Raw genomic sequence first — 27,137 nt, forward strand, 5'->3', positions numbered from 1 at the left:
TCAATGGCCTTGCAATATTACTTTAAAGCCTAAATAAAGTCAATAAAGATGGCCTCACACAATTAGTATAAAATTTAATTTATTTATCTGATTTAGTTGAGGATCGTATTTTCTAATTGTTTCTTTTCTTGCAGAATTCACTGAATTCCAGAAAAACACGAATCAATTCAAATAAGTATTATACCGTACAGGTATACCTCGCCTTACGTCGGTAATTGGTTCCAGGAGAACGACTTAAGTCGAATTTACTTGTTTCCGAATCTACTTGTCACTAGGCTAAACCATAAATTACCAATTCCGGTTCTGTATTTTATTTAGTAATGCATCTTTAATAATATATGGTTAATAAGGATCTATTTTAAGCTTACGAACTAATAAATTTTAGTTTTTAATATAGTACAGAAAAACGTAATCTAAATTTACGAATGCATGTACTGTAAATGTACATATTTTAATATGATTTTATGTGCTTTAAACGTTTTTATAGTGATATTACGACTTTAATATTTGTGGCGGACAGACGTAAAGTCGAATAAAATGACTTAAACTTGATTTTTATTTTTCCATATACTTTTTTGACAAACGACGTATAATCGGGAACGACGTAAGTCGAGGTATACCTGTATATTATTTAAAACCTTTTTTTATCATATAAAAAGGACTAATATAAGAAACACGATAAAACAAATTTGTCGTAAAACCTAAAATAAAATCATAAATATGGGAAAGTGATAGCTGCAGAAGATTTACTTGTGTATATTTACTCAAACAGAAAACGTACATCAATGATATTTTTTCCACTGTCAAATACAATCTGAGTTACTCCATTTCACTCTGAACTGAACGATAAATTTTCAATATTCATAATGTTAGCTTGGTCCCTTTCAATAATATCTTGAACTTTCATGGACTCGAATGTGCAAAATATTCGGTAAAAGTTTACACTGATTCATCGTCACCCCCCATCACTCTTCCCCCAGCTGGTTCTGATCCTCTAATTTTTATTTAGAAGTAACAGGAAAGTAACTCGCCAGCTAATTAACGGTGAATATACCTAAAAGTTAATTTACAACTAATAAAATAATTCATTGTTTATTTACGAATTTTACGAACAAGTTTGAACCGCCCAGCAGCTGAAAGAGAACACTATTCTATATTTTATTAACTATCCTTGTTAATAAAATATTTGAAAATAATTTATATGGAATAAAACATTCTGCAGATTATTTTCTCGGTGAACGTAATTTGAATGAAATGATTTGTTTATCTGTTCGGAAAAATTCCAATTAAATACATCGCATAATCAAATCATTTAATTTACAACGGAAAAAATAAATTATGAAAACTTTATCTGAACAACTAAAATTCCAGTGAGTCAATTCATAAAGAATAGAGCGGACTTATCCTCTAGTATTTTTATACTAGCAAATTGTTCCCCTTCCCGAGATATATATGTATTTTTATTTTATACCACACTACAAAAATTAAGAGTAGAAATTTTTATAGAAGATGGGAAAGACGGAGTATAACCTGTATTACTTTTAAGTGCTGTTACTTAGTAGTAAATATTGCAAGTAAGTCTGCACACCAGAAGCAGATGACAGTAAAATTGCGGTTGTTCGGTTCTTTTCGCTTAGAGGCAAAAATGTTCGACAGCCAAAAAAACTACATTTTAATGTAATTTGTTACGTTTGTAAAAACATCCGCATGAAGTAATGCAAAGTTTCTTAATGTTTTGGTTCCTTCTATCAGTAGAGAATTCTTTTAACTTCGTGTGACTGTATAAAGTCTTATTAATACTATTGATTACCAAGGAGTTTAAGCAAGACTTCAAAATGGCATCTTGAGGCGAGATGGGGAAGTGTTATGTGGGGCAAAACAAGGTTACCTTTAATTCATTGTCTCTCTCGACACTGAATGGTTTTAATGTGAATATTCGTATTTTGTTTCAACGGAAGTTTTATATGATGTTTAATATGTCACCAAAGGATGGGGTGTTTTAGTGAAGATAAAGTTCACTACGTTTGCGCATTATATATTCAAGAAAAATAAATCGCTGTAGTATGAAAATTTTTGTAAAAACACTACATAGTTTCATTGCTAATTTGTTGTTGTTTAATATTTATATTCATAAAAATAAATTTAATATGAACCATTCCATGTCATCCCAAAACACACTCGTCTTACTCAGTCTATGGGGCAAGCAGTGGCGCATTATCCTATGGGCAAAAAGGTAATTGCGCGTTATCCCCATCAACAGGAGGCCACCAAACCAATCTTTTATAAATTCATTACTATAGTAAGAATATCGAAATTTAAATCTGGGCCATATCTGGAGAACCTAGATTGCCGGAAGCGCAGGAGGCAATGGCGCAGCGTAAAAGTCGCGTTAAAAACGAACCAAGATACCGGGGAATTCCCCAAAATTTCCCCCGAACAAATATGCTTGAAGTGAACACTGTACTGTACTGTACATGGGACCCATAATTCAAATTTGCCTGGAACCACACAAAGCTATAACGCGCCACTGGGGGCAAGGTAGGATATTTGATACGATTTCATAAACATTGTAAGCGAAGAAAAAAGTTAATAAAATTGAAATTTTTCATTGTAGTTGACATAAACATCTTTGAGCATTCATTCTTGCCTCACTTTCCACGTGTGTGATTTTAACGTATATATAAATAAAAATTGGATCTCCATAACATATGAATCAGATCTGTTATAAGAAAAAAGACAACAGGTTATTTGTAAGATAAATATTTAAATTTAAAAAAATGTTAAAAATCGGTTTTACATAAAAGTTAATTTTACAATTTACAAATAAATTTGTAATATGAAAAACATGTTCCATAAATAATAAAAATAAATCAGGATAAAAATAAGAAAACTATAAAATAAATGATGTAATTTTATAAACATCATCGCTATTTCTTTTTTTGTGTACCATCTTTTAAGCAACATTAAGTTTATAACTGTATTACATTTACTTGGTTCATATAAAATACTACAAGCCTATATTAAAACACAAGATCTAAAAATCACCGAAATTAAGTTCAAAGAAACTATTTTTATATACTGTGATTATAAATAAAATACAAATAAATTACTTTTTCTTATATAATATTAAAGATTGAAAAACATAATGTTAACAAATAATAGATTTTGTATTGTAATTCAATCTAAATGAATATCCTTTCTTCAAAATACAAATGAAAACATGAAATAATGATTTATTTACAAATTTACTTTATTATTGAAATATTAAACGTAATGAAAAAAACTCTGTATATATAAATTATTATTTTATAAAACATTAAGGTCAAGTAAATAATTTTTACACACAGTGAAACTCCCCTAAAAGACAACCCCTCATAAAAAACCCTTTTATGTAGAAGGTCTCAAAATAGGGGTTTTACTGTATGTACAAGAATTTTAAAATCATTTTATTCTAGTTCCATCTATAGCCTACCAATACAGGAAATCTCGGAATTATTTGGAAAAATGTATTCTACAATTATGTTCAATTCATTAAACAAGAACACTGCTTAAAAGAATAGAAATTACTTCATTATATAAATGCCCAATAATAAGTTAAATGTTATTTNTTAAATGTGTTCATAAACGAATACTTTATAATTCTTAATGTTTAATATTTTTATCCTATTGTTATTTTTATTTTTTGTATTTTTATATATTATATTTTATGTATCTGGGTCATATTGTTAATCAGGGGGTGGAAATCTTTTGTCATATACATGATATTTCCATTTGTAAAGAAAATAAATAAATAAATCATAGCAATAGCCTACAAGAAATATAATAATGTTGAAAAAAAATTACAGATAACAAAAAAGATAATGATAGAAGGGCAGGAATATTAGTAGTTACAGGCAAACAATAGCAACTTTATTAGTATTTTATGCAAAGAACTATCATTTTATTCTAGCTGTCATATGATCTCCTACAATCATGAATATGCTACATAATGACAAACAATATGGAAATATTAACAAAATCAGGAATTTACACCATAAAATTAAAAATAATCAAAACTTTTATTATATAGGATATACTTCATGATTTCTAGGTATGAGAATAAAAGCAATTTCTATCAATAAGCTCCACAAAATATGCATTTAGCACCTCTCTTGTTCAATGGGTCTGGTCTTGAATCATTACATCAGTTCAATGGGACAAACCATCTCTTCTAGATGACTGTAGAGTAGGATTTCCAATAAAAATTTTCCAGCAATTATACCTCTATTGTGTTTATATGAAAGTTATTAATGCCAACAATTCAACAGTTATTAATGATAGTTGTAAACCAGTCTTAAATACTATTACATCAAATGCAGAGTAAATACAGTGAATTATTAGTGTATTTTGAGTATAGTTCAACATTCCACATTTTATAGTTAGTTTCTATTTTAAAAGTTGCATCCATGTAATTTATTAATTTAATATAATAATGTCTCTATATTATGTAGATATGATGTCAGATACAACTTAAATTTTAAAGCATTGGTTTAATCTGTTTTATTCCATCTTCCATTGAAAATTATATACTGTATTTGATTTCAAATGATTTGTGGCAGAAGTTGATTCATGATGAATTAAAAACATTTCCAAAAGTTGCTTTCATCTCCTGAACAAGCAGATTTGAAGTGCACATATTTCTATTCAGTGATCATTACAAATACAACACAACATCAATACTTAATTGATTTTTCAATTATTTTATACAGTGGTGCCTTGTATAACGTACTTAATCCGTTCCAGGTGCACATCCGTTAAGTGAAAAGTCCATTATACGAAACGCATTTTCCCATAGAAATACATGTTAAAATATATAATTCATTTCGCAGCCTCTAAATTTTAAATTAAATAATGTTTTTGAATAATTTTATTACAACAAAATTATATATGTACTGTACATCAGAGATGTTTACATAAACAAATGCTATGCATTCTTATGTTAACAAGTTAACTATTTTGATACCAATATTTGTGCAAAATATAAACCTATCAAATATTGCTTTTTAGATATTATTGTACAGTAGAAGTTCATTAATGTGGGATTCTGAAAAGTAGCCAATAATACAAAATTGTCCAATAATAATCCAACTTGCTAATATTCTGTAAATTGAAATTTGGACATGTGCAGGTGAAAATTGAAGCAAAGATAGAGTGCAGTTATGCATATTGCTACTTGTTTGGAGGTCAACTGTGGATATTGCTACTTGTTTGGAGGTCAACTGAGAGTGATATGATAAAGAAAAATTTTTCTTACATCACCTCATCTGTATTGGCCGAGTTGCTTTCACTAATGCTTTTGTACACTTTTTTTTTTATTATCTTGATGATGATGATGATAACAGTAATATAGCATCCCAACAAATATACAAATAAGAACACTATGTTTATTGCCACAATTACCAAACAGGTTGGTTACATCTTTCAGGATTAGATCTGAAAGCATCACCTGATGGTTCATATGATTCAATAAAAATTCAATCTTTACTACATAAGCAGAGTAGAATCTATAAAAGGGACTTCCCTCTACAGCAATGTTTGGAAGCTGTCTTCAGTCATTCACAAAGGGTTTGAGAGTCGAAAATCAAATTTTGTCAGGAAACAGTCTTATGAAGGCAGAAGAAAATATCAATGACCCAATTCCAACTGATGAAACAGTTCTATCAACACCTCATAGGAGAATCACAAACTCCTATGCAATGTAATTTGGTAAACCATATGTAATCTTTATTGTATTATACCAAACATTGCTTCAATAAAGCTAGCAAACAGAAAATGTGTATTTTTGTGAACTGTGCATATTCAATATATGTTTGGAAAATAAATATTACAGTATAGGCACATAAATCATTATAAATGTTGATTTTGTGCAAAAAATTCCAGAGGATTAAAAGTATAGCACAAAAGCATGGATTCCCTAAGATTTTAATTTGCAACATACTCGTAGTCTGTAAAAGGAAGTAAAAAAACAAAGCATTTCTCAAAGACCATTCTTTTATCACATCTCTCATATGATAGAATTTGAAAATTTACTACACAAAGATTTTAGTTGTTTTAAATGTGTTCATAAACGAATACTTTATAATTCTTAATGTTTAATATTTTTATCCTATTGTTATTTTTATTTTTTGTATTTTTATATATTATATTTTATGTATCTGGGTCATATTGTTAATCAGGGGGTGGAAATCTTTTGTCATATACATGATATTTCCATTTGTAAAGAAAATAAATAAATAAATCATAGCAATAGCCTACAAGAAATATAATAATGTTGAAAAAAAATTACAGATAACAAAAAAGATAATGATAGAAGGGCAGGAATATTAGTAGTTACAGGCAAACAATAGCAACTTTATTAGTATTTTATGCAAAGAACTATCATTTTATTCTAGCTGTCATATGATCTCCTACAATCATGAATATGCTACATAATGACAAACAATATGGAAATATTAACAAAATCAGGAATTTACACCATAAAATTAAAAATAATCAAAACTTTTATTATATAGGATATACTTCATGATTTCTAGGTATGAGAATAAAAGCAATTTCTATCAATAAGCTCCACAAAATATGCATTTAGCACCTCTCTTGTTCAATGGGTCTGGTCTTGAATCATTACATCAGTTCAATGGGACAAACCATCTCTTCTAGATGACTGTAGAGTAGGATTTCCAATAAAAATTTTCCAGCAATTATACCTCTATTGTGTTTATATGAAAGTTATTAATGCCAACAATTCAACAGTTATTAATGATAGTTGTAAACCAGTCTTAAATACTATTACATCAAATGCAGAGTAAATACAGTGAATTATTAGTGTATTTTGAGTATAGTTCAACATTCCACATTTTATAGTTAGTTTCTATTTTAAAAGTTGCATCCATGTAATTTATTAATTTAATATAATAATGTCTCTATATTATGTAGATATGATGTCAGATACAACTTAAATTTTAAAGCATTGGTTTAATCTGTTTTATTCCATCTTCCATTGAAAATTATATACTGTATTTGATTTCAAATGATTTGTGGCAGAAGTTGATTCATGATGAATTAAAAACATTTCCAAAAGTTGCTTTCATCTCCTGAACAAGCAGATTTGAAGTGCACATATTTCTATTCAGTGATCATTACAAATACAACACAACATCAATACTTAATTGATTTTTCAATTATTTTATACAGTGGTGCCTTGTATAACGTACTTAATCCGTTCCAGGTGCACATCCGTTAAGTGAAAAGTCCATTATACGAAACGCATTTTCCCATAGAAATACATGTTAAAATATATAATTCATTTCGCAGCATAAAATAACCATACTGTACCATTAAAAAAATGAAAATGAAGCAGTCACCAATTATGCCGGGTAGTCAGATGTTGTGAGGAGGAGGTGGAGGAACACTTTCTTCACACATTCATACAGATACAGACTTTTTACACATTGCAGCAGGCCTCTTTTTATCATTTTTTAATCTGAGTCAGATTCAGGAGAGGCTATCAGAGCTTGCAGGGTCAACTCCTCTTGTTCCATCCTTTGTTTTTTGCCTGCTGGCTTCTTGAAAAACATGTCCAAGGTGGTCTGTTTCTCTCTCTTCTTCAACACCTGTCAGAAATGACGGGCAAGGGTGTCATTGTAGAGATCATTGAGCCTGTTGACCTCAGCTGTGTTTGGATAGTGAGTGTTTGTAAACTCCCGAACCTCTCCCCATTTGACAAGGAAGTCGGTGTCAACTTTCACTCCTTCTGATGATTTCCTGCTTTATTAAAATTGAAATTACCTTTGTTTTTTTAGAAGCCATGATTTGCACAATACTTGAATAAATGTAAATGCACTGAAGTAATGTATGTAATAAACAAGGGAGCAAGCCGAATCCCAACGGGAGCTCTGTACTTCAGATATACTAATAATATATTGTAATAATACTAATATATTATAAAAATAGCAGATTGTCATTGGCAATGGCAAAAGAGCGGAAACGTCATTCACACTTGTTCGCAGAAAGTTTGTTGTTCACCTCACGTAACNAATACTTGAATAAATGTAAATGCACTGAAGTAATGTATGTAATAAACAAGGGAGCAAGCCGAATCCCAACGGGAGCTCTGTACTTCAGATATACTAATAATATATTGTAATAATACTAATATATTATAAAAATAGCAGATTGTCATTGGCAACGGCAAAAGAGCGGAAACGTCATTCACACTTGTTCGCAGAAAGTCCGTTATTCACCTCACGTAACTGCCAAACGGAAAGTCCGTTGTTCGCAGCGTCTGTTATTCGAGGCGTACGTTATACGAGGCACCACTGTATTTGATAAAAATAATTCTCAACTTCATTTATCTTCTAATATTACATTTACTATCTTCCAAATGTATTTGGGATATACAGTTGAACTTCCACAATAAATTGGCTCTGAAAACTTCAGAGGAGAATTCAATATGAGGTATACAGAAAAAATCCATTAAGTAGGAAATGCACTAAGTAAAAAGAAAACACAATAAACTGTGTAATGATGTTTTATTCTCTACAAAAATATATTTGTACCTATATTAATAGTAAGGTGTTATGAATGCATTTTATATGAAATAATCAAATCATAATATGTAGTATAGTATGTAGAATCAGTAATGCTAATAATTTTTAAGAAGTCAGTTCATTTGATTATTTGATAAAATGTTTTTGAACTATTATATCTCATTGTTAGAATTAACCAACATTGTAAAACAAATGTAAAAAATAAACATGCAAAAATTATTGCAACATTTTCACAATGCGAGGTTGCAATTTTTAATCATATTTTTAATTTACTTAATTTAAAATATATCCTCTTGTTCTCAAATTAGTAGTGTCTTGCCCCTGTACATCATTCTTTTCCTGATAATGATAGTGTCATGCCATTAATCTATGTATGTAACTCCATTCTGGGAAAAATTTTTAAATTGAAATCATGTGACTTCTGGTCTAGACCAGACAATCTTATATAGTTGATCAATCAAGGCTTCCTGCCCCTAAGCTTTCCGTATCTGGTCTCAACTTTTATCTAACACTATTCTCAAGATTAAGGAAGGACAGACAGATGACAGTGGGAATTTATAGGTCTACAATTTTTTCAAATTGCAACCCAATAAATAAATGCTACTACTACTATTTGAACAACAAAAAATTTAAAATTTCTAAACACTTCAATTGCAACATAATTCATAAACCTAACAATCAATATTTTGGCATAGAATATAAAAATATGTCAAATGTAATTTTATATTAAAAATCTTATATTTGAATTATTTGTAATATTTAAAAATGACATTAATTAAACTTAAAAAACATACATAAATAACTAAAATTTAACAACTAGACTAATGACTTAACTAGTAATTAACAACTATATAAATATCAGCACATATTTGTCTAACTTATATGTAAATAAATTTTTTCTGGCCTAAGCTGAATTCACACATATGCATTAAGTCATTACTAATGACATTTGCAAATTCTCATTAAACAACACTATTACTACTAAACTATGCTATAAACTATGAATTAAACAATGCTACTTTATCACTCTAAAAGATATAACAGTGTTTAAATATATTCACAACACATGTTATTAAATGAAATTTCATTAATCTGCACTATTATTCTATTACAACAGCAGAGGTGTTGTTATTCATCACTTCAAGAAGAGAAGAAACACGATCGTTGATCATCCATCAATTACCATTTTTGTCAATTTACATAATAATTTTAAACTTATGATTATTGATTATCAAAAAATAATAATTTTTAATTTAATTGAGGAATAATTGCATAAATAAATACATACTAAGAAAGCGCACACTATTCTAGTAAATGTTCATGTTCTATCGACCTTAAAAATTTTCTGCAGTGACAATTTCTAATTTATCACAAACATTCATGTTAATTATCATTATCTAAAATAATTAGATTTATGTGGTACATTCAAAAAGTTCTGGATTGGTACTGTATTGCCAAATTTATTGATATTAAAACATTTCAACACGTTTAAAACAGCCAAATTTAAAGTACTGTCCATCCACAGCCATACTTCTACAAGTGCTTGTACAACTATTCAAAACATTTCTGGAATCCTTTTTTAGTTCTGACCTGTTCCATAACATCTCTTGCAGCATTTTCATTACAGAAATGTTGCCCCTTTAACAGTGCCTTACTCTTTAAAAGTAAAAATCACAAAGCGCAAGGTCAGGCAAATAGAAAGAATGTGGAAGGAATGTTGTGTCCATTTTGGCCTGATAATTTTGAACAAAAAGTGAACAGTTACCTTTAAAATATTCACTGGAGCATCGTTATAAACTTATTCAAAAACATTATCTGTGGACATTTTTAAAATTATCCACAGAAAATGTTTTCAGTTCATTAATAGTGCAGTACATGTACTATAACATGATGCCCATTGGCTGATATCAATTACATAGTCATTATTTCAACCAATTTTAACATTTAGCAATACAAAAATAAATTTGTTTTATTTGTCTGGCTTACAAAAAAATTGCTTTATGAAGCTGTTTTTACAAATACAATAAAGCTATTATTTTATATTTAAAAAAAAAATGATTTAATATTTGTTAGACAGCTATTTTTAAAAACAAATATATTTTCAATATCTTACAAAAATTCATTGATAGGAAAATTTGTAATACAGAACCTCAGAATATGGAAGTTCAAATTTATTAGATATGATATTAGAATAACTTCAATTAGATAGTCAGATTTAACTTTTAATATTAGTAACAAATAAAAATAGGAAACATTCTCATTTTTTCTTAACTAAAATAATATGCTTGCAATTTAGTTTGAAAAATATTATAGACTTGACCAATAGGACTGCATTTTAAGGTGTAAATTAAAGAAAACTTTTTCAGAAAAAGTAATAACTAACTATTTAGTAATGTAGAGGCTATTTTGATTTACAACTTTTTGCCATCTTTTGGGTAGCTCCATAATTCCCTGCTCAAAGAACTTTCCTGTCTTTCTTGACAAAAACTGTTCCAAAAATGCTATTTGTTAACTCTCCCTTGGAAACAAAGCATAGTCCATTTAAAAAATTTTGAAGAGAACAATACAGGCAAAAATCAGAGGGGGCAATATCTGTTGAATAAGGAGGTTGTGAAAGATCTCCCAGTCCAGCTCAAATAATTTTTGTTATGTTTGCAAAGTTAATTAATTAAGTAAGGTCTGGTGTTATGAAGGATGACGATGTCCTGGTTTACCAATTTTGGATATTTCTTGTGGATCACTACATTCAATTTGTCCAGTTGGCCACAGTACATATCTGAAATGATTGTTATGTTCTTCAGAAGCAGCTTATAGAACAACACCTTTCCAGTCCCACCAAACTGAGAGCATGACCTTGTTTGGGTGAAGTCCTGCCTTTGAAGTGGTAGTTTTTCATGCAGCCCCCATGATCATTTGTGTTCAATGTTGTACATAATCCATTTTTCATTGCTTGCTATCATTTGCTTGAGAAATGGAGCTTTTTTTCCTCATATTTTCTTAGTGAATTGTTAATGGAAATGAATTCTAGGAGATTTGTTTAAGTCAATTCAAGTGGAACCAAAACAAAGTTTGCTGACACAGCCAAGTTTATGTAGATAGCTTTTGATAATCAATTTCGATATTTAGAAAATGCCTGTAATCTCCCATGTCGTATAGTGTGGATTGGCATTAATTAGCTCCTTCATTTTGTTGGTATCAATCACTTGCGGCTGGGGGCCCCATCAGTGGCTGAGTGGATAAAACAGTTGAATGCTGGTAGTGGTTGTGGGTTTGTGCCTTGCCTACAGGCTAGCCATGGAGTTTTCTGAGTTTTGTTCACATTAGTAACACCTAAATAGGGTTAAGTTCCCCATAAAAGACCTCCCGGAGGCATTCCCTTCCTCAGCAGATCGCCCATGTGTCATGTTGCTGTAATCAAATAAAACCAAACTCTTGTGGCTGGCCTGAGTGTGGTTTGTCTAGGACAGAAAAATCACCAGAACAAAATCCCACAAACCATTTATGGCATATATATTCTTTCAAGACATCCTTGCCATAAACATCATACATCTTTTTACAGGCTTGCTCCATGTTTTGCCTTTTTTAAAATAAATAAATAAATAAAAAAACAACATGCAAATACTGCTAATTTTGCTTAACCATCTTTCAACTGATGTCAAAGACAAAACACAATCACATCTTAACATTTTTTTTAAAATGAACATTGAAATATCAATTTCAAATGGTTATATGCTTTCAAAATTTAAACTGCAGTTTGTTGCTTTTCATACAAAGTCTGATAAAAAAAAGGCTGGACTTTTATCATACAAACTATTACCATGATTGCAATATTATGCACGTTTTTGTCCCCTTCAAAGTACTCCCCCTGCTTCCAATGCACTGTTCCCATTGTTTTTGTCACTGATGGAATGCTTTGTGGAACTTGTTTTGTGAGATGGCATGTATCTGTCTCTGCAAATTTTGTTGAATCTCCTTAAAAGTATGCAAGGGTCAAGTCTATAGAATACAAGGGTGGAAAAGGATGGCCATATTTTTAGCACCAAAAATTGGCTGACAAGCAGAAAACATGTGACATGACATGTTATGATGCAAAACACCCAGCTCTTGTTTTCCCATGGCTCAGGCTTCTTCTGGTACACATCTTCTCTCAAATGCCTTAAAACTTCTATGTAGAACTCCTTGTTAACAGTCTGACCTTGCGGCACAAATTCATGATGAACTAGTCCTCAATAATTAAAAAAAAAACAACCATCAATCATCCTGATCTTGAATCTTCCTCAATCAATGTTCTGCCAGATTTAAAATGCTTAAATCATACAGGACACTGCAAATGGCTCATACAGTCCTCCTCATAAGCCTGCTGAAGCAAAGTAAAATTTCACCCAAACATGTTGCTCCTTAAATTCTTTCATCTTCACTTTGCAGAATGGTGACTGCACGCATTTACTTCAACAGCTCTAGATCTCCAACCGATCAGAGTACTACAGTGTGCAAGTGATGTTGTGTTACCAAAGTTTCCAGCTTTGTGGCATCACTTGCCATAGTTCAATTGGTGCAATGGTTCGCACGCTATGACAAAAGTCTACTCTTTTTTTTGAACAAACCTCATAATGTTTACAACCATCTGTCACCAAAAACACCACAGACTTATTGGCCAACTCTATAATAAAATAAATATGAATATAGTACATACCAGAATTTGGTTCTCCTGGTTTCATATTTGGACGGTCAGAAGGATTCCCATCTTCTGCTTTTACTAATATTACATATGCTTGTTTCTCTTCTCTATCAAATTCCATTCTTGTAAATATTTCTCCAGTCTCTTTGTCAATTCTGAAGTATTTATTACCACCATCTTTTGGTTCAATTCCATAATAAACCTTAAAATAACAACAGAAATTATTCTATTAAATTATAAGTACAAATTATAAAATAATTGAAAATAAAACATAAAATGGATGTATTTTTCGAATGAGAAATATATAATTATTTCATGTTAAACTTCCTGTAATATTCAGTAATGTCTCTGAAGTCTGTCACACGCTAGTTTGACACATCCAGTAATCAGACACGCCACAGGACAGTGCACATGAAGTTTTCGTGCTACCACTTGTTAATGTATAACACAGAGAGAGACTGATGTATGTGTATACTGTCAGTCACTAGTTGTTTGTTGCACGTGTGGTCAGCAAACCAGTCACAATCATGATTAATATGATAAACTAATCTGTGAACAAAGTGCATTTTTTTACTGTACATACAAAATTCAGTAATCCAAAACCCACCAGTCCAATATATGTCAGATTACAGAGACTACTGTATAAACTTTTTAAAGTGTAAGTTTATTTATCTTCCTAAAAAATTATAAAAAAATTTTAAATCAGCTAAATTATTTTAATTTAAGAACTTTTTAATTTAAAATAAAATTTGGCTGAAAGTTATGATGCAATATTAGAAACATTTTGGGAATGATATATAGATCACTTTCTTCAGTTTACAATCTTACAATTTACATATTAATGAGTAACAACAATAATTTTTTTAATTCTTAAAGTTACTATTTTCACACACAACATTCATCTATCAAAAAGTTTATTTGAGCCAATTTGAGTATGCTCATAACTGTTTTTTAGAAAGTTTTATTTAAGTAAATAAAAACTTTATATTTAAACAAATCATTTCCATGCATTTATATAGAATATTCTTTAATTCCATATGTTTAGTTGTTGTTTTATGAAAGCACTATCTTAATATAGTGTCAGAGCCAGGAACTTAGTTTCTCCAGGAAGAACTTTTTACAATTACTTTTTCCCTTCAATTATTTTGTTTTATTACATATTTTATATATCTGTTTCTTTAAATATTTTAAAACTTTTACTAAAATATTTTATAATAAATAGCATACCTTATTATTTGGATATGTTCCATCTTTATCAACTGCCTGAATCTGTGTGACTTTAGTTCCAGGTGGCATGCCTTCTAAAACAGTTTCTTGTTCTTGTTCAATAAAAAGAGGTATTTCATCATTTACATCCTCTAATACAATATATACAGTTGCTTCAGAGGCTAACTGTCTTGCACCATTATTCTATAAATACAGTAAAAAAAATATAAATTATAAAAATATCAGTTTATGCACTCATTTGATAGAAAAAAATGCATAATCATATTAGTGAAACTATAATGTAAATTGTTGTACTGATATACTTAATGAAAATCAAAATTTTATCATTCACATTTATTTAACATTCTTAACTCTAAAAAAAATATTGAAGTTAGTTTTTATACAAAATGAATATTAAAAAAAAATATAAAGCTTTAATAATAATTACACTGCATATATTCATACCTACTTAATTGCCAATACAGTACTGTATAACCTCCAAATAGTGGACACTATTAGAACCAAGAAATTTGTCTGCTATTTGGAGGAACATGCTGATGGCTATACTATATTTTAATATGGTCATCATATAGTAAAGAATACAATGCATTATGAAAATATCAAATTTACATTAGGAATGTAAATATACCAAAAAGTATAAGTGGATACATAATTAAACTAAGGAAATAAGTTTTAAAATTATAAATACCATATGCTAAATGTTAAGTTCCATGCACAAATAAGTTTACCATACATAAATTGATAGTCAAAAACAGTCGCTACTCCACAGCACATCAGGATAGCAGTATAGAAAATGAATGGTAAACAGGAAAAGTTTATGATTTCTTGGTACCATAAGCTTCATTTCAACAATAACAGAAGTTTAATAACATTAACATTAGGATTTCTTTCCTGGAATCCCGTTTTCCCGGAATTCTTGCCGTTTATTCCCTACGAGAAAAATCCCGGTAAATTTTATTTTCCCGGGAAATCTCGCATTTCAATAATAATTTACCATGTCAGGTTTTCTTTCTAGTATTTATTATACGAAAAGTTGCATCTTGAAGACTCACCTAAGAGAGAAATTTTGAGGTTTCTTGCTGCATATTATTACCTATGTTTTACAAGTCTCTACTTGTTAGTTCATGTAATACCTATATATTGTGTTTGCGCATCATTGAACAGCGGAGACTTGCTGAAAGTAAATATCACTCATCGCACTTTAGTTTATTTTTTATTTCATCTTTAGAAGTAAAATAGTATTTTTTTCGTAATCATTAAAACTCCCAATGAAACACTTTATTTTACTTTCATCTTATAATGTAGGAGAACCTAAATTAATTGAGCCTAACGTGTCCATATGGGTGAGATTGGCCCTACACTTTTAGTTACTTACTAGAAAATAAATTAAATTATTCAAATTTATGATATTCATGTATGATCTTTTTTATTCATATAAAATTCTATTTTACTATCTCATCCCGGAATTTCCCGGGATCCCGGGAAAAGAAATTATTTTTCCCGTAATCCCGCTGGAGGCAAATTTCCCGGGAAATGAGAAACCCTAATTAACATGTATAAAGATAAGTGACAATTGACAACTTAAGCAGATTAGTCTTCTCTAACAGATAAAGAGTATTGTTCAGCATTTTACAACCTGCCCTCCTCATCTATTCCTATTTACAGTCATGCCTATAGTCAAAATTCATCATCTGAAAGAGTATTGGAACCTATTCTTTTTGTTTTAAATATTTCATATATAATTAATTATTTCAGAATATTGTTTCAGAATATTGAAGGCTGGATGTTGTGTTTTCGAAAGATTGGTATGGATGACAGCATCCGCTAATTAGAGGTAAATATAATAGATGTCTATTTGAAGGGTCTTGGGATTGTAAACACATCTGTTAGGTAGCAATATCTAATATTCAAATGACGTTAATCGCGATTTCACTATCATAATTTCGAAGTAGATGAAATATTATATACACTGTGTATATGTGAGGATTCAAGAATAACAAATTATTTTGTTTTATGAGTTATAAATTTGATAAAATAATCAATAATTTAAAGTAATAATTTAACGTTACAATGACACACTTATCACCTTATTTGGAAGAGACTTATGCTGAAGGGATGTAAAACTTCCTTTTTATAAGATCTTATCACACATCTCTGCAGAACACCTGTCATCTGAGTCAGGTGGAATATCCTGTTAGACATCAGTTCATCCCGTCAGATAATGCAAATTGCAGAGAGTTATTACAGGAATTTTTCTATAAAAAGGGTAAATTCCCCTTATTTGAGGCAGCCCATGGTTCCAAAGAACTTGCCATATACAACAGAAACTGCCATAGAGAAGGGATGACCATAATCCACAACGGTCATAGAGAAGCAGATCATAGAAAAGAGGACAGCCATCAGAAGCAGCAGTCAGGCCTAGAAGTTCCATCTTGCCCTACTCCATCTCCTTACCTAGAGGTCACAGATCAGAGGTATTGTTACATAAACTTATGTAAACTTTCTCTCACTCAGCATTTAAAGTGAAGTTGAGGTGAATCCCATTTATTTCAGTAATAGCTTATTTCATTTTGTCATTTGTATACTTTATACTGTTTTGTTGTTTATGTATTAAATGTTATATGTTTGTAAATGGCTCATTCAATTTGAACCAAACACCCTGATGTGGTCGGAACTTACCCGCAACTCCACCCCGCTCGATAGAATAGAGCCCTCCGTTTACATCTAGATCATAACATTGTGAGTTAGGGCACAAAACTTCTATCCTAGCTGGTGTCAGTCCTGACAAGTCAAATGGATCGAGAGGTCCAGACGATACAAACTATATTTAACGCCATCCAGTGACAGGGTGAGCAGGACTAATAGCCCTGACAACGAAAGGGTCTTACACTCTTCGTATTCTCACATATATGACACAATGTATATAATATTTAATCAATTAATTAATCTAGACATTTTTTACTCAACTTTTATAAGCATATTAAGCAAGTGACACAGGCAGCACAAAGCAGAATAACACAGGTTTTGTATTCAATGCTTTTTAGTAGCTGCATGCAAACTGAGTTATAGATTCTTGTGCATGTATCTGATTCAAAAGTGCTTCCATAATAATTTACTAGCTCCACAACACTCAGAATTCTGCAAACATCACAAAACTGCCTGCCAATGTGCATATGAACCTGCTCTGCTATCTGTCATGTGGCATGCAGTTGTTTACTACACTGTGCATGTGTTAGGCACTGTGTTTGCATCTCAATGTGCACTTTAACTGAAAGTATAACAGTACATAATGCTTTCACATGCATTCAATTAATCTACAACATTAAAATGTATATAATGTTAGAAATAAACAATATTAAGTTAAATATTTATTTCAAAATTATAAATCAAACTTTAAAAATAAACATTATACACCAGTGGTTCCCAAAGTGGATGCTACTGCCCTCCCTGTGGGTAGTGAGTAAATCTAGGAAGGTAAATAGAAGCAAGTGGGCAGCAGGGGGTGCTGGAGGCAGAGTACTGAACAATGACTATAGGCAAAGGTTGGGGGTCACTGACAACCTTTCCCTTTCCTCTGTTAAAATGGAAAAAAACATTGAGTTTAATAGTTCCAGGTGTTGAGAACAATGTTTTGTAACAACACAAAGAGTGAGGTTCATAGAAAAGTTTCCCTAAGAATATTTCCAAGCCTTTCTCACACAAGGAAAAATGAGTTAGGAGCATTAGGAGCTTTATAGAACCAAGAAAAAGCTTGAAAAGTTTGGAAATCACTGTTATACACTGTTCTAAAATGTTTTGAAAATTTTGTATGAATGAAAATATACAATTTCCTTAAATTTGACATTATTTGTAATATCAATTATTTGTATTGTAAATTTGCAATTATTTGTATTAATAATACATATAAAATAATGTATAATTGATAATGATATATTTTCATTATCAATGTAATTCATTAAAAACAATTTATTTACCTCTACTCTGACTGTTAAATTATATTGCTGTATTCTTTCATAATCCAATGGATAATTTACAAAAATATCAGCCCAAGTATTTCCATTTTCTGATCTTTCTTTTAAATAAAAAGTATCTCTCTTGTTTGTCTGTTCTGTTCCACCTTTCATTAAAGAGTAAAACACAGTAGGACTATCTGGGATCCCTGATCTAAAATAAAAAGAAAATAATTTATTAATAATTTTTAATTTCAAAATCAATACAAACAAATTTTTAAGTTTCATGATTAAAAAAACATACACAATTTAATTTTTCAATAAACACATGCAAAACACCTACACCAGAATACTTCAATTATCACATTTTAATATGTTTTCATCTGTTTACAACAGAAATCTTCAGGTATATACAACGTAGAACAAAATAAACAAAATTGAACAAGCTTTTACGAACTAATTACATATTCAGTTTTAAATTATTTCCCAAACAAATTATGTCTACAGTTTAACATTACTTTTGAATAACTTACAAAATGAGTTTAAAATGATTTCTCAAACAGATTATATGTTTAGCTTAGTTATTTATGTGAAAAATAATTTTAATCTAGCTTAAATTTTCATTTATGTAGGTTCGTATCCACAATGCCTAGTGAGAAGTATATGAGAAAAGCTTTATGAGAGTTCAAAGAAAGCACATCTTGCTGGGAATAGTGTGTCCATTTCTTTGAAATAAATTCCTACTCCATTCTTAAAGGCCCTATATATTTCAATTGACTCCTGGTATTTAAGATGTGCCCTACCAGAAACACTAACAATCTTGTGTCCAGTAGTTCAACATGTATATCTTCACATCTGGCATAAATGGCTAAGGTTGTGAATGAAAGTTTATTTTCGATTGTATATTAGTGCTCTCTTATTCTCATAGTGAAACCCCTCACAGTCGCACAAATATATAATAATGTGTGGTTAATTCTACCATAACACACTGACTCTGTATTTATGCAGTACCAGTAAGTGTCAGATATAAAGGTCTTATAATTTATGATAAGTAAAAAAATCATTGCTGAATGTCGATACGAGGTCTGTTCAAAAAATATGTGGACTAACGTCATAAAACAAAATGTACTTTATGTAGAAGTTATATGTCTGGATCTCCTTCAAAGTACTCTCCTTCCCAATGCACACACTTATCCCAACAGTGTTTCCACTTGTTGAAACAGTCCTGGTACGCTTCTTTTGTAATGTCCTTCAGTGCCTTTGTTGCATTTGTCTTAATCTCAGGAATTGTCTCAAATCTTCTTCCTTTCAAGGGTCTTTTGAGTTTGGGGAATAAGAAAAAGTCACAAGGAGCAAGGTCAGGTGAGTAGAGAGATGGGGAAGAACAGTGATTGAGTGTTTGGCCAAAAACTCAAGAATTCTGAGGGCTGAATGGGCTGGAACATTGTCATGATGGAAAAACCAGTCGCCACTCCTCCACATTTCTGGCCTTTTGCGATGGATGGCGTCCCTCAGACATTTCAGAACTTCAATGTAGTAAGTCTGGTTTACTGTGGAGTCTTCAGGGAGGTACTCTTGGTGAACAACACCCTTAACATCACAGAAAACTGTCATCAATCATCTTCAATCGACCACCCTTAAAATGTTCATGCCACTTGAAACATGCCGTACGCTTCATAGCAACATCACCAAAAGCCATGTTGAGCGTAGCAAATGTTTCAGTCGCAGATTTTTGAAGTTTAACACAAAATTTCACAGCAAGTTGTTGCTCCATCAGATCATTCATTCTGAAATCCGACAAACAAAAAAAATCGCACTTCACTAAAAACCGAGTAGCTAATCAACAAATAAAGATATCTATAATCAGGAAACAGCTTTATCACCAGACAATCTGTACAAACCTAGTTCCCTAGGTTTTTACAGATTGTCTAACCAAATTCCCCCTAAAACCAACTGGAGCCACACAATTCAAACAGTCTGCGTATTTTTTTAACAGACCTCATATGCTAAATGAACATTAGTTGTTCTCGCAATTGTTCTCTAGATTTCAGATATTATCTTATTATATGTTATTACCATCAGTTCTATCTCCAGTGGCATGATTCTATTCTCAGGCTGTAGATATTGTTTTGTGAGTGTTTTAATTAGGGTTTCTGATAGAACACACATTAAATACTTGGAGTCAATTGAAATTTATAGGGTTCTTAAGATTGGAGTAGGAATTCATTTCAAAGAAATGGACACACTATCCCCAGCATGGTGTGCTTTCTTTGAACTCTCAAAGCTTTTCTCATAAAGCTATTCTCATATACTTCTCACTAGGCACTGTGGATACAGACCTACATAAATGAAAATTTAAGCTAGATTAAAATTATTTTTCACATAAATAACTAAACTAAACATATAATTTGTTCAAGAAATCATTTTAAACTCATTTTGTAAGGTATTCAAAAAGTTATTTTAAATTAAATATGTAATTTTTTTGGAAAATAATTTAAACTCATTTTGTAATGCATATGAAAAATAATTTTAAACTAAATCTGTAAGTAGTTCATAAAAGCTTGTTTAATTTTAATTTGTCCATTTTGATCTGTTGTATATAGATGAAGATGTTTGTTGTAAACAGATGAAAACATTAGTAAAAATGTGTTAATTGAAGTATGCTGGTGTAGGTGTTTTTTTATGTGTTTAAATTAATATATTCCAGTAGTGGAAAGTTATTGTGCAAGTTTTTAATGTTAGATGAAATTTTTACATAAATATTTACACCAAAACCATTAAATTTTAAATGTAAAAAAAAAAATAATAATAATATTAATTATTATCAATATCACTTTTGATAGCAATTGTGACATACAATAATTTAAATAAAATAAATTTTGATATCATTCTATTACATTTAATGATAAGCTTTATAAAAAAAAAAAAAAATTAACTGAAAAACTAAGGAAATTACTTCTCTTACAAATTAAACGTCTTTCTGTTTGACTTGATTCATATTTTTACTTATGTTTATAACACAGGGTGTCCCACTTAAAATCAGACTGACTGAAATAATGAAACATTAGGGATGAAAATTTTATAGGAGAATTTTGATGAAACATTAATGATGTGAATTGTATTGAAAATATTTAAAAACAAAATGTAGATGAGACCAATCACAGAAATATAAGGAAACTGAATAAAAACATTTTCAGAAGCATTATTACTCAGACACAAAAAGGCATATACAGATGTTGATGAAAGTGATAATATATCATCATTGGTGTCCTTATGCAAGTTTCTAAACTTTAAATAATGTTAAAATAAACTTTCTAACAAGTAACCTTTGACTTAATTGATCAATCATTTCAAGTGAGTGATGCAATTTTATGCGGGATACCCTGTACACGGTCCCATTCTACTATTATGATCTTGAAATAATATTAAAATTAATTAAGATAACAGTGTTCTTGTAAACAATATAAACTCTCATTTCAATTAGCTATCTCATCATTACATATTTAAAATTTAAAAACAAAAAAAAATGTCAATTTTAAATTTTTTGTCCAATTATGTTTTCTAAATTATGTTCATACATAATATATGGTACTTAGATTATAATTTTACTGCTAATAATTTGGAAATTTAATAAGGATTTCAAAATATTCAATTATCCACACTCCTATTTTCCAATTACTAGATATTGATACAAAGAATTTATATGTAATAATTTATAAGCCCTGTGATTATTACATATTATAGTTTTAAAATTTTTTTTATCAATAAATGATAGTTATTCATTCATATTTACATTCAAGTCACATTTCAAATGATTATGAGCAGAAAAAATTTTATGAAAAGTACACAACTTCTAAACACTTAACATGTTTACAGTGTGTGTGTGTGTGTGTGTGTGTGTGTGCATTATATACATAAAAACTACATGACAAAATTTTAAGACCACTTGCTGTTTGCTGCATCACACACAAACATTAAAATATTACAAATAACTAGAATAAGATAATTTCATTTAATAAAAAATATTTTTTTCATAATTCTATGACTTGATGGCAATTGTTGTAAAAAAAATTACAGGCAAAAAGTAAAAATGAAGCATTACAAAATTTTAAGACCACCTCTTTCTGGTTCTATTTACTTTGCAGTTCTATGTATGACTGGTGGTAAGCACATAGTTATGTAAAATTTTTAGTGTTTACAAGTTCCACAATTACTATTTATTAGTTTGATTAAATATTGAACATGGAAAGTGATACCAATTTGAGTGACTGTGAAAAGGGTCAAATTGATGCTCTGGTTACTGCTGGCTGGTCTCATTATGCTAAAGCCAAGAAAATTAAGAGGTCACAGACTGCCGTGACCCAATATCTTCAACAGAAGACTAATCCCAGTACTCCTAAGAAGCATGGAGACAAGCAGTATCTCTCACAAATAGACAAATCAGCAGTTCTCCAATCCATCTACAGTGGTCCAAAAACAAAAGAAAAATAGGAGTCCTTATATGATTAAAGCTGGATTTGGACTCATGTCATATACAAACTGTCTTTCAGTGTCTTCAAGATGATTATGTACAGTATGCCAAAAGAAAGGACAAACACTTTTGACATCAAGACATATGGAGTAGCAATTAGAGTTTAGCAGACAACATATGGCCTAGGCTGAAATGTGGTCATGATTTATCTTCAGCAATGAAAAGAAGTTCAACCAGGATGGACTGGATGCATATCAACCATATTGGAGAGACAGTAGGAAAGAAATGGAGATGTACTTGAAGTGACAACTTGGAGTAGATATACGATGATTTGGGTTGCAATTTCAGGGGCTAGAAAGTGATTGTTAAAGGTCACATGAAAGCTACAGACTACCAGCAAATGATTCAAGAGTCTTTCCTCCCAGTTACAGAAGAACTTGGAGGCAATAGATGGATATTTCAACAAAAAATACAACTATTCACTTGGTTAGAAGTACCCAAAAATGGTTTGCATACCACAATCTTAACATCATTGCATGGCTACTAATGAATTCCTATCTTAATTCAATTGAAAACTTCTGGTCACAGTTCTCCAAAGATGGTATATGATGGTGGCTGGTAATTTCAGGAGACCAGTTCACTCAAGATCACCATCAAGAATGCTTGGTCCAAAATTGCTCAATTGGAGGTTCAAAAGCTCATTTCATCAATGCAAGACAGAATATTTCAGTTTATTTTACAGAAAAGCAATAAAACTAGGTATTGAAATACAACTTCTTATTTAGAAATTAATTACAAAAATTGAAAAAATTTGGTCTTATAATTTTGTCACTATATTTTTCATTTATGTCTATTTCTTACATTATTATATGAATAAATAATTTCTGTTTGTGTAGTTTTATTATGCTACAAGAAATTAACTTTTTGTAATGAAACCAATTGTGTTACTCAGGCTGTCTGCTAGCCACCAAAATGCAAGGAGTCTTAAAATTTTGTCATAATACATACAGCTTCTTTTACAGGAATTGCAAAATTTTCTTCAATTTATCTTGTATGAGTTCTATTAACTCAATTTTTTTTTAACTTTAAAGAAATTTTAAAAAGGAATGGTCTTTCAATTTAGCTTCTAAAGACTTAAGATAAATGTAAAAGAACAGCATTTTTGTCTTGCCAGATAAGTAAGGATTGTAATTGCTGTGGGTGATCTGACATTTTTGTGATAAAGTATCTAATTCATCTGCCACTATTTTTAGGATTGTTCCAGATGAACTGCTTTGCATAATCATCATAAAATGTAAAGATAAACATGTTGATTACTTGTAATTCAGGAATAAATTCATAATAAACAATCCTATTCATAAGTTAATCAATATTGTGATTCATCCAGTTTTGAATCATTTCTGCTACTTATAGCATCTTGATTTTCATAGAGCAGCTTCATTATTTCTAAAATAACATATTATAATAGGCATATAGCAACATGATTCTGGCATATGTAAATAATTGATCCTACTATCAATAAAATTGAAAAATCCTAGTTATAGTTAAGTTTAACAACTGCAATAATGACTTTAAAAGCATTCCATTTTAATTGCTACATTAAAACATATTTTGATAAAGAATAGTGAAAATTACATTAAATATATATTATTAAAAATAACAATGTAATTTTCATATAAATTAAATGATTAATAAAACTATCAATAAATACATCATTATACAAAAAATTAATACAAAAAGTAAAATAAAATTATGACAACTACAAAGAATTAAAACAATAAAAATAATTTAATATTTTTTGTAGTAATTTTTTCATTTATGTTTATAAATGTATATGTCAAAGATATTAAAAATAAAGGATTCCACAATTGTTTTAAATACATCATCTATAACAACAACAACAAAGAAAAATAAAGATAACAAAACCATCTTGCTAAGGGTTAAGTAATAAACATATCTGTTTAAAATTTAATTATTATTTAAAAGCATAAATTTTACTGAAAGTTAGTTTACTTGAATAGAAAAGTAAATTTAACAATTATTTACCTTGCTCTAATTGAAGTAACTTTGCTTCCAACTTCTAGATTTTCTTTGATTGGAATTGGTCCATAAACTGGTTGATCCCAAACTGGGGGATTATTTGCTCTATCTACAACTTGCATAATCACATCTACAGTTGCTCTATGTTGAGGAATACCTTTATCTAATGCAATAGCTCTTAAATGATATTGACCTCTCTGAAATATTAGAAGAAATTAAGAATTAAATATTTGTGAAACTATTTTTGAAATTAAAAATTAAATATTTTAAGAAATTAAAACAAAAAGTAATGAAAACTGTAAATATATTATGAGTGCAACAAACATAACAGATTAAAATTTCCTCTGCAGATAGTAACTATTATTTATTTATATCATTTGAAATACTTGAATAATACAATAATTTGACTAAACTATCATCATTTATTAAAATTATTTTAAATTTAAATACATCAAATAGCAATACACTTTTACAAAAATGAAAGAAAATCTATTTTGAATGTTTAAATTTAGAAAAATATCATTTGTGTGTTCAACAAATTCTACATAATGCTGAAGCCAGCTTTAAAAAATATTTAAAAACATTTCTTTTTTATTATTTAAATTTCAATTTAAAATTCATTTAATTTTTATGAAAGTAAAAAAAAAAATCCTGAATAAAATAAAGCGTTTATTTAATGGGCTTTAATTATTACATTTATTTATTTTTAAATTCATTAGCTCATTTAGAAAAAATTCAAAGCAATAAAATTTGTAAAAGTATCAAATATTTTTTATGCAGATTACATTCTGTTAATTTTATGTACAGTAAAATCTGTTCAAAATGGAACCTTAAAATGAAAACCTGCCTAAATGAGAAGAATTCTTCAAAACAGTGATGCTCTGTGTTAAAAAAACTGTTCAAAACGGAAACCTGCCAAACCAGAAAAAATGTATATATTAAGTACCAAGAAAGTCCGGTTTACACGAGTTTTGTTGTTAATTTATGAAATGTTCATAACAGTTATCAAAAATTTGTAATGAAAAGGAATGTCAAAAGCAAAACAAAAAAGTCCTAAAACTTACTTTATTCTAGTAGATAGTTATTAGTTCAATTTTATGAAAATAAAATAACTTGGAGGTAATTTGATTTGCTTGAATTTGTTAACGTTCTATTTGTTATGCCTACAATTCTATGCACGGTAAACTAGAACTTTCCTACAATAAGTTTCAAAACATTTTCTCTCTTTTTTTCTAGCAATTTCTTTGCTTTAATTAAATCAAAAGAACCTTTTGATTTAATTAAAGAAATTGCTAGAACATCATGTGACTTAACTAGATAATTTATAAAGAAAATTCGTAATTTATTTCTTCATATATCTGCAATAATTATCCATTTGATGTTTGTTTTTGATATTTATTTTTGCTTTTCACTAGGTTTGTTAACTTTAACGTATAATTGTAATCTCATTTTCTGTATTTAGTTTATTTTATTTAAATTATAAATTTAAGAATTCCAAATGTCATAATACTGTGATGTCAGAGGAAATTGAGCAAAGCTCAAAGTGTTAAATTTTATGTTTGAATGCAAAATTTCATTTTTTCAATTCATACGGAAGAGGTATGGCATCTCGAATCAAATTATAAGATATTGATAAAAACATTGTAAACTTTACACTCACCGAACATCATACTATTAATTCTTATAACTCTTACGAATTAATTACTCGTTATATTTACTTAAATAAAACTATTTAAAGAATTTAAATGTTTTTAGCCATCCATACAAGTGATATATAATGAAAAATAACTATACAAATTTTTAGTTTTCTTATATACAATACATTGACATTTAGTTGTTATATAATGATAAAAGAACACTAATAATGTCCATATTACCTGTTTACTTACAATATGATATTTAAAATTTTGAAGATTTAAAATTTTAAATATGTAATATGTTAACAATTTAATAATCTTAATTCAATTTGTCGTCATCATGATTGAACAATCTTATATCAAACTAGTTGAAACACCTAAACTTGCCTGGAGAATTGTAACAAAAGACACTGTAATTGGATAAAATGTTGTTTGGGCTAATTAATGGCATGTAATGAATGTACAATGCCTATAAATTATTTGTTTAGGAGGTTATCATTGGTTATAAGTCTAAATATTCATCGATGTATTTAATTCACCATTTAATTA

At 29.5% G+C, this 27,137-nt stretch overlaps 1 protein-coding gene across 1 annotated transcript in view; it reads right to left on the reverse strand.

The window, feature by feature from the left end:
- Positions 1-27,137, reverse strand: part of LOC111623554 (neural-cadherin-like) — a 203,514-nt gene that overhangs the window by 71,047 nt on the left and 105,330 nt on the right. The window contains exons 11-15 of the mRNA XM_023366169.1: positions 24,958-25,148; positions 18,465-18,654; positions 14,491-14,673; positions 13,095-13,465; positions 12,016-12,162 (exon numbers count right to left, since the gene is read on the reverse strand). Coding sequence (XP_023221937.1) covers positions 12,016-12,162; positions 13,095-13,465; positions 14,491-14,673; positions 18,465-18,654; positions 24,958-25,148 — 1,082 coding nt within the window. The remainder of the gene's footprint in view (positions 1-12,015; positions 12,163-13,094; positions 13,466-14,490; positions 14,674-18,464; positions 18,655-24,957; positions 25,149-27,137) is intronic.

The sequence above is a fragment of the Centruroides sculpturatus genome, unplaced genomic scaffold, assembly GCF_000671375.1.
Source record: "Centruroides sculpturatus isolate CEXI.00-Female unplaced genomic scaffold, Cexi_2.0 scaffold16, whole genome shotgun sequence".
NCBI classification, from domain to species: domain Eukaryota; kingdom Metazoa; phylum Arthropoda; class Arachnida; order Scorpiones; family Buthidae; genus Centruroides; species Centruroides sculpturatus.